The sequence below is a fragment of the Etheostoma spectabile genome, unplaced genomic scaffold (assembly GCF_008692095.1).
Source record: "Etheostoma spectabile isolate EspeVRDwgs_2016 unplaced genomic scaffold, UIUC_Espe_1.0 scaffold00569806, whole genome shotgun sequence".
In the NCBI taxonomy this organism is placed as follows: domain Eukaryota; kingdom Metazoa; phylum Chordata; class Actinopteri; order Perciformes; family Percidae; genus Etheostoma; species Etheostoma spectabile.
In genome coordinates, this window is record NW_022605337.1 from 28,766 (window position 1) to 38,002 (window position 9,237).

Genomic DNA, 9,237 nt, shown 5'->3' on the forward strand with positions numbered 1-9,237 from the left:
GGCTCTGCTGGTCCAGATGCCACCCAGTCCCCCCCCACCCCCCGGCTCTGCTGGTCCAGATGCATCCCAGTTGTTGTCATAATCCATGACTCTCATACAGATTATACGAAGCCCGGCAGGTCAGAACCAGAACCAGAACCAGAGATCTCACCCGTCGGACATCGAACGCCCACCACGGCACGGACGGTCTGCGGCGGTTTTACAAAGCGAGAATGCTCTGGAACACAACCAGTCCCCAGCAGACATGTTGGTGTGTAATCGTGTTGCTAAAGTTCATGTACTTTATATATCGTGTAGTAGATACTGACCGGGCTCTTAACACATGCAGATGTTAGCTAACGTTACCGGAAACTTAACGTACCGTTTGGTGTCGTCATGGCGACGTCTGAACTGAATTCCCACACTCCAGGTTTTTTTAGCGGTGATTTTTGTTGCTTCCTTCAGCTTCTTTAGAAACAAAACATTTCTTCTGGCCGCGGCGAGTAGCCGACGTGCTGTTGTGAGTCGCGCTGAAAATGACATCATCACGCGTTGCTATGGTGACCAGCCACGCTGAGGCGTTACTCAATCTGCAATAAAACGGACGCAGAATGAGACGAGGCGAGTAGAGACGAGATGAGGCGAGGCGAGACGAGCTGATACCAGCAGTGGAAAAACGCCAAAAGTATGGTGGGGGACTGGCAGCTGGCAGCCCCCCCACTCTGACATCTCTCCATTAGTGCACGTATAGGACCTGAGCATGCCCCCCCCACTCTGAGCTTGTGAAGTCTTATTACCATGCTGTAATGTAAACTTCTACCACTGTCAGTTCTCTGAATGGCGTCTTGAGGATCAATGCTACGCTAACATTGTAGCTTCCATCAACACAACAGACACATTACTTTAGACCTTAAAAGTTTACCTCTGCCCAAAGAAAGCTCCGGCTCTCTGGGAATAAGGAGGCGCTCCAGACCGCTTCAACCATCTGGTCCTCCAGTTCTGCTCCAACAGCGTGAGGACATCAGGAGGACCTGAACTCGTTTACACAGTGCTGGCTTGATTTGCCAATTTCCATTGACTTTGTATGGAAACACACCTGCAAATTCACACGATACGCAGGCGGTGTGACCTCGGTATAAAGATGAGTTCTGGTGTTATGAGGATCTTCTGTTGGAGCGGTGCTGAGTCCAGTCTGAATCAGGGACTTGTTGTTCTGGGTCTGGGGTCTTTTCTCTCTCTCTGTTCTCTTCTATCATCTCTCCAGACTCTGTCAGGCTGGTGAACGGGACCAGCCTGTGCTCAGGCAGACTGGAGGTGAAGACTAACCAGTCTACCCAGACCTGGTCCTCAGTGTGTGAACAGGACTTTGACCGGCAGGATGCAGAGGTGGTCTGCAGGGAGCTTGGCTGTGGGGCTCCTGTAGTCCTCCAGGGGGCGCTCTATGGAAACGTGGAGCCTCCAATGTGGACCAAAGAGTTCCAGTGTGGAGGCCATGAGTCTGCTCTCCTGGACTGTAGAAGCTCAGGCTCAGATAGAACCACCTGCTCACCTGGAAAAGCTGTTGGACTCACCTGCTCAGGTAGAAGAGGAGCTGAGGCTCTGATTGGTTCATGTCTCTTCTGATGAAACTTTGTTATTTTGCTGATGACTCTCTGGTTTCTGTTCAGAGTTCAGGTTGGTGGGGGGGACAGTCGCTGTGGAGGATCACTGGAGCTGAAACATAAAGGACAATGGAGACCAGTGATGGACCATGACTCCGACTGGTCCCTGAAGGCAGCAGCTGCTGTCTGCAGAGAGTTAGACTGTGGCTCTGCTGTTTCTTTAGGAAAGAGACAAGAGTCCTTATACAGCTCTGTTTGGAGGATCAGGTCTGACTGTATTGAGACTGGATCTGCTCTGAGGACGTGTGTGGACTCATCTTCCTCTTCCTCCTTCCTTCATCTCACCTGCTCAGGTAAGCCCATCAGTGACATGAATGAATGGATGAATAGATGAGTGGATGAGTGAATTCTTTCATTTCGAAAAGCATACACGAAAAATACACAACCAAAACTAAAATACAAGACACAAAGTATTTCACTGTAGAAAAAGAAACCTTTGCAGATCAGTTGATCGTTCCGGTTGTATAATGAGGTGCTGTCCATCCAGTATGTTTATCAACAACAATTAACGTCAAAATAGATCAGAACGGAAACAAGTCAACACTAAATTATACCCTACCCGTCAATAAATAGAATTAAAAACATCTTACTCATGAGTTACATCCTCTCTCCTCTCTACTGGACCTAGTTCCTCTTCAGGAAGTCATTCCTACCACGAGCAGTAAGCTCTCTGATCCCTCGTCTTGTCCGTTGTGTCACGGGGACTCGTTCAGTTTATTGGCTTTCCTACCACGCTCGCGTTGTGCTCCAGGTCCCCGGGACCCTCATGTGGATAAATACAGTCAAATACAGGACGGGTCCCGGAGACCCGAAGGCCGATGTTGCGGTAGTAGGGGTAGTAGGGGTAGTCCCCCCCCACCATGAACAGTAACACACATGCTTATAGAGTAGTGGGGGCATACGGTTGTTATACATTAAGTTTCCCTTTAAATCATGTTCTATCATTTTATTTAGTGTCTTTTCTCTCTCTCTGTTCTCTTCTATCATCTCTCCAGACTCTGTCAGGCTGGTGAACGGGACCAGTCTGTGCTCAGGCAGACTGGAGGTGAAGACTAACCAGTCTACCCAGACCTGGTCCTCAGTGTGTGAACAGGACTTTGACCAGCAGGATGCAGAGGTGGTCTGCAGGGAGCTTGGCTGTGGGGCTCCTTCAGTCCTCCAGGGGGCGCTCTATGGAGACGTGGAGCCTCCAATGTGGACCAAAGAGTTCCAGTGTGGAGGCCATGAGTCTGCTCTCCTGGACTGTAGAAGCTCAGGCTCAGATAGAACCACCTGCTCACCTGGAAAAGCTGTTGGACTCACCTGCTCAGGTAGAAGAGGAGCTGAGGCTCTGATTGGTTCATGTCTCTTCTGATGAAACTTTGTTCTTTTGCTGATGACTCTCTGGTTTCTGTTCAGAGCCTGATGCTGTCAGGTTGGTGGGGGGGGCCAGTCGCTGTGCAGGGACACTGGAGCTGAAACATAAAGGAGAATGGAGACCAGTGAGTTACTATTTCGCTGGCTGGACCCTGAAGACAGCAGCTTCTGTCTGCAGAGAGTTAGACTGTGGCTCTGCTGTTTCTGTAGAAGAGAGAAAAGAGTCCTCAGGCAGATCTATGTGGAGGATGTGGTCTGGCTGTGTTGAGTCTGGATCTGCTCTGAGGGATTGTGCAGCACCACTTTCCTCTTCCTCATCCTTCCTTAATCTCACCTGCTCAGGTAAACCCGTCCTCGTGGTGGCATAACTTACTACTGCAATTTTGTAACGTTAGTAAAACCCGGAGCAGAGCTAGACCCTGACCTCATGGCGGTGGACGTTACCCGTTAGCTGGTCTATATCCTTGATGGTCCACTTCAGGGATTACTGCAGTGCTGCAAGACATTCCACCGGAGCCATGTATTTTCTGTCTTCATCCTCTGTCTCGGTGATGGCGTCCTGACCTCCATCCCTGTCCTCTGTCTCTGTGTTGAAGTCCTAAACTTCGTCCTCTGTCTCTGTGTTGGCGTTCCAAACTTCGTCCCCGTCCTCTGTTTCTGTGTTTAACCTCCGTCCCCATCCTCTGTCTCTGTGTCGGCGTTCTAACCTCTATCCCCGTCCTCTGTCTCTGTGTTGGCATTCCAACTCCGTCCCCGTCCTCTGTTTCTGTGTTTAACCTTCGTCCCCATCCTCTGTCTCTGTGTTGGCGTTTTAACCTGCGTCCCCATCCTTTGTCTCTGTGTCGGCGTTCTAACCTCTATCCCCGTCCTCTGTCTCTGTGTTGGTGTTTTAACCTGCGTCCCCATCCTTTGTCTCTGTGTCGGCGTTCTAACCTCTGTCCCCGTCCTCTGTCTCTGTGTTGGCGTCCTGACCTCCATCCCTGTCCTCTGTCTTTGTGTTGGCGTCATGACCTCCATCCCTGTCCTCTGTCTCTGTGTTGAAGTCCTAAACTTCGTCCTCTGTCTCTGTGTTGGCGTTCCAAACTTCGTCCCCGTCCTCTGTTTCTGTGTTTAACCTCCGTCCCCGTCCTCTGTCTCTGTGTTGGCATTCCAAACTCCGTCCCCGTCCTCTGTTTCTGTGTTTAACCTTCGTCCCCATCCTCTGTCTCTGTGTTGGCGTTTTAACCTGCGTCCCCATCCTTTGTCTCTGTGTCGGCGTTCTAACCTCTGTCCCCGTCCTCTGTCTCTGTGTTGGTGTTTTAACCTGCGTCCCCATCCTTTGTCTCTGTGTCGGCGTTCTAACCTCTGTCCCCGTCCTCTGTCTCTGTGTTGGCGTCCTGACCTCCATCCCTGTCCTCTGTCTCTGTGTTGGCGTCCTGACCTCCATCCCTGTCCTCTGTCTCTGTGTTGAAGTCCTAAACTTCGTCCTCTGTCTCTGTGTTGGCGCAGTAACGAGCAAACACAACTTTTTAAAAGTTACTTCCCCAACACTGGTATATCTCCATACTTCATCGGGTCTGACTGCGAGACGACGAGCAAAAACCTTTTAAAATGATGAGTTTTCTGAATGGAGTTCTGCTCGATCAGAGCTAGGCTAACACTGTAGCTTCCATCAACACAACAGACACATTATTTCAGAACGTACCAGGTACTACTTCGTATTTCCAGTGACTTTGTATGTAACCTTGCCTCCGAATACACGAAAACGCAGGTGGTGTGACCTCGGTATAAAGATGAGTTCTGGTGTTATGAGGATCTTCTGTTGGAGCGGTGCTGAGTCCAGTCTGAATCAGGGACTTGTTGGTTGATGTCATCTTGTGGTTCTGGGTCTGGGGTCTTTTCTCTCTCTCTGTTCTCTTCTATCATCTCTCCAGACTCTGTCAGGCTGGTGAACGGGACCAGCCTGTGCTCAGGCAGACTGGAGGTGAAGACTAACCAGTCTACCCAGACCTGGTCCTCAGTGTGTGAACAGGACTTTGACCAGCAGGATGCAGAGGTGGTCTGCAGGGACCTTGGCTGTGGGGCTCCTTCAGTCCTCCAGGGGGCGCTCTATGGAGACGTGGAGCCTACAATGTGGACCAAAGAGTTCCAGTGTGGAGGCCATGAGTCTGCTCTCCTGGACTGTAGAAGCTCAGGCTCAGATAGAACCACCTGCTCACCTGGAAAAGCTGTTGGAATCACCTGCTCAGGTAGAAGAGGAGCTGAGGCTCTGATTGGTTCATGTCTCTTCTGATGAAACTTTGTTCTTTAGCTGATGACTCTCTGGTTTCTGTTCAGAGCCTGTCAGGTTGGTGGGGGGGGGCAGTCGCTGTGGTGGAACACCGGAGCTGAAACAGGGAGAATGGAGACCTGTGAGTTACTATTTTGCTGCCTGGACCCTGAAGGCAGCAGCTGCTGTCTGCAGAGAGTTAGACTGTGGCTCTGCTGTTTCTGTAGGACATAGAGAAGAGTCCTTATACAGATCTACGTTGGGGATCAGGTCTGGCTGTGTTGAGTCCGGCTCGTCGCTGAGGGAGTGTGCAAGTTCATCTTCCTCTTCCTCCTTCCATAATCTCACCTGCTCAGGTAAGCCCATCGGTGACATGAATTAATGCTTTTATTTTGAACAAAATACAAAAATACAACAAAAAATGTAAATACAAGACACAACTTTCACTGTAAAAAGTTATATAAATAAAAATTGAACTCTTCAATAAATACTTTTGTCTGAAAGAAAGTAGGAAGAATCTAAATGTTTTCAGGTCCTTGCCTTTTTGAAATGTCCAAACCTAGTGTCTTCACTGAGTAACCGTACAACCTTTTAACAGAAAACATCCAAAACATCCAAAACATCCAAAACATCCAAAACATCCAAAATATCCAAAACATCCAAAACATCCAAAACATCCAAAACATACAAAACATACAAAACATACAAAACATCTAAAAAAATCTAAAAAATCTAAAATATCCAAAATATCCAAAACATCCAAAATATCCAAAACATCCAAAATATCCAAAACATCCAAAATATCCAAAATATCCAAAACATCCAAAACATCCAAAACATAAAAAACATCTAAAAAAATCTAAAAAATCTAAAATATCCAAAACATCCAAAATATCTAAAATATCCAAAATATCTAAAATATCCAAAATATCTAAAATATTCAAAACATCCAAAACATCCTAAACAATCTAAAATAAATCTAAAAAAATCTAAAAAAATCTAAAATATCAAAAACATTTAAAACATCAAAACATCCAAAACATCAAAACATCCAAAAACATCCAAGACCGGGGTCTGGGTCTGGGTTTGGGTCTGGGTTTGGGTCTGGGTCTGGGTCTGTCCCAGGTTTCTGCCTAAAAGGAGTTTTTCCTCTCCACTGTGGCCCTGTTGCTGCTCTGGAGGAAACTACTAGAACTGTTGGGTTCTTGTAAATTCTGGAGTGTGGTCTAGACCTGGTCTATCTGGTCTAGACCTGGTCTATCCGTAAAGGGTCTCCAGATAACTCTGGTTATGAATTGATACTATAAATAAAATTGAATTGTTACTGGAAGCTTTCAACTGTCTGTCTCTCTGTCTGTCTGTCTCTCTGTCTCTCTGTCTGTCTGTCTGTCTGTCTCTCTGTCTCTCTGTCTGTCTGTCTGTCTGTCTCTCTGTCTCTCTGTCTGTCCGTCTGTCTCTCTGTCTGTCTGTCTCTGTCTGTCTGTCTCTCTGTCTGTCTGTCTGTCTGTCTCTCTGTCTCTCTGTCTGTCTGTCTGTCTCTCTGTCTGTCTGTCTCTGTCTGTCTGTCTCTCTGTCTGTCTGTCCGTCTGTCCGTCTGTCTGCCTGTCTCTCTGTCTCTCTGTCTGTCTGTCTGTCTGTCTGTCTGTCTGTCTGTCTCTCTGTCTGTCTGTCTCTCTGTCTGTCTGTCTGTGTTTCCAGACCTGCTCCTTCAGCCCAACATCTCTGTGTCCTCCTCCGTGGTCGGGGTCTCCGAGGAGGACCAGCAGCAGGGGTTCCAGGTGTTCTGGGGCTCCACCTTCACCATTAGCTGCTCCGTCCAGCCCCAGTACCCAGGAGGCTCCTTCCAGCTCAGCTTCACCTCCTCCGACTCAGCACACAACACCACCCAGCCAGCTGTCAATCACTCTGCCCACTTCCTGTTTCATGTGGCAGAGCCCGCCCACCAAGGAAGCTACAGCTGTGTTTATCAGCTCCATGTTTTCTCTCATAACTTCTCGTCTGAGAGCCGGGTGCTCTCCCTCAGCATCATGGGTAAGCTGTGGAATGGGAAAATTAGACAATGATTTTCTTTCAGTAATTGTTCATTTACTAAGTGATTCTTTACTATAAGTAAATCCTTCAAATATGCATCTGAAACATGTGTCTCCTAACGATATCTCCTAAAGTAAGTCCTCCAGTGTCAGAGACAGCTAGACATGTTCTGACTCTGCTATTCTCCCGTGAGATAAGGGGAACGTAAAGCAGGCGCCTCAAGAGATACGCAAAGGTCAGAGTGGGAACCCATCTACAGACGAGAGGAATCTCTGACTTCTGAGATTGACTGACAGCTCCAGTCATTCTGTGACGCACTGGACAGATGTGCAGGGACAGCTCCGGCTCCCAGACGTCTGAGGAGGAAGATGAAGTGTGTTGTTTGAGATTAGAAGGTTTTCCCAACATGGCCTGGTTCTGCCGGGGTCCAGCGGGATAGAAGGGACTGTCATGTGTACGCGGGGCACAGAACTGTGGCGTCACTCTGTGACTCTGTTCGTTATGAAGCACAGTTCTTTTCATTTAGAGAAAATAATTAAACCCTTCCACTGAACATCTAAACTTTGAATCCAGTTTGCAGCCTTCTGTCTTTATTTTGGATCAACAAGGTCTCTCTACCACACAACAGAAACTTCCACCACAGCTGTTGTATGGGGGAAGATGATTGGTCCAAACTGAGTGAAAATGATCAGCTGACCACATGTTGTTTCTGGACTGACCGTGGGACGACTGTCCTCGTGTTCCGCGAGTCAGATAGGAACCAGACTCCAACCAATCAGCTCCCAGTTACCTGAAGGACAGAGCATGTGTGGTTACGAGGATAACTCTGGTTCTCTGAGAACTGAGCCAGGTGTTTCACTAGGAGAATCACCTTCTGATCTGACCAATCACAGAGCTCTGACCCTGCTATGATATAAAGTCAACATGCAGCGTACTAAGTGTGAGAGACAAGTGTCCATGTTGCAGTGATCTTAGATGTCAGGTCAGTTTCAGGTGTTTAATGGGAGCTGTTGGACTCGTGGTGGTGTGTGATGTGTTTACTGTCCATGTGTTCCATCAGATCCGAGGCCTTTAATCATCAGAGCGACCGTCCTGCTGCTGGTTCTGCTGCTGGAGAACATCGTTCTTTACTTCTACTGCAGGGTACGGACTCTCTCTCTCTCTGTTGTCTCCACCACTGAAGAGAGGAGGGATGCAGGAAGTCACATCTGTGTTCTGTCATGTCTCTCCAGGCCAGCAGGGGGCAGCTGCCGTGCAGACAGAAGAAGACTGATCCAGATTATTATAACCTGGGTGTCCCTGCAGCTGAAGGAGGGCCGACTGAAGAGGAAGGAGCTCAGGGAGCAGAGTAGCACCTCCGAGGACCTCATGGAGGTCCAGCATTTATGCCCCTTTTCATCCCCACTTGGAATAGTTCCCATCTACAGTGAGGAAAATAAGTATTTAACACGCTGCTGTTTTGCAAGTTCTCCCACTTAGAAATCATGGAGGGTCTGATGTCCTCGTAGGACCATGTCCACTGTGAGAGACATGTCCACTGTGAGAGACATGTCCACTGTGAGAGACATGTCCACTGTGAGAGACATGTCCACTGTGAGACATAATCTAAAAAAACATCCAGAAATCACAATGTATGATTTTTTAACTATTTATTTGTATGATACAGCTGTAAATAAGTATTTAACACCTGAGAAGATCCATGTTAATATCTGGTCCAGCAGCCTTTGGTTCCAACGGTTCCTGTAGTCCTTCACCAGGTCTGACACCCTGCAGAAGGGATTCTGGCCCCCCCTCCACACAGATCTTCTCTAGACCAGTCAGGTTTCTGGGCTCCCTCCAAAGATTCTCTATTGGGTTTAGGTCTGGAGACTGGCTAGGCCCCCCCAGAACCTTGATCTGCTTCTTCCAGAGCCCCCCTTGGTTCTCCTGGCTGTGGTCTTCGGGTCTTTGTCATGTTGGAAG

At 48.2% G+C, this 9,237-nt stretch overlaps 1 protein-coding gene across 1 annotated transcript; it reads left to right on the forward strand.

Annotated features, from left to right (window-relative positions):
- The first annotated feature begins 375 nt into the window (after positions 1–375).
- Positions 376–8,692, forward strand: LOC116685403 (scavenger receptor cysteine-rich type 1 protein M130). Its single transcript, XM_032510469.1, has 8 exons — positions 376–409; positions 1,244–1,558; positions 1,649–1,933; positions 2,636–2,950; positions 3,039–3,338; positions 6,943–7,275; positions 8,336–8,418; positions 8,508–8,692. Exons 1-8 carry the CDS (start codon positions 376–378, stop codon positions 8,625–8,627), a joined length of 1,785 nt encoding a protein of 594 aa, XP_032366360.1. The 3' UTR covers positions 8,628–8,692.
- Positions 8,693–9,237: the final 545 nt, after the last annotated feature.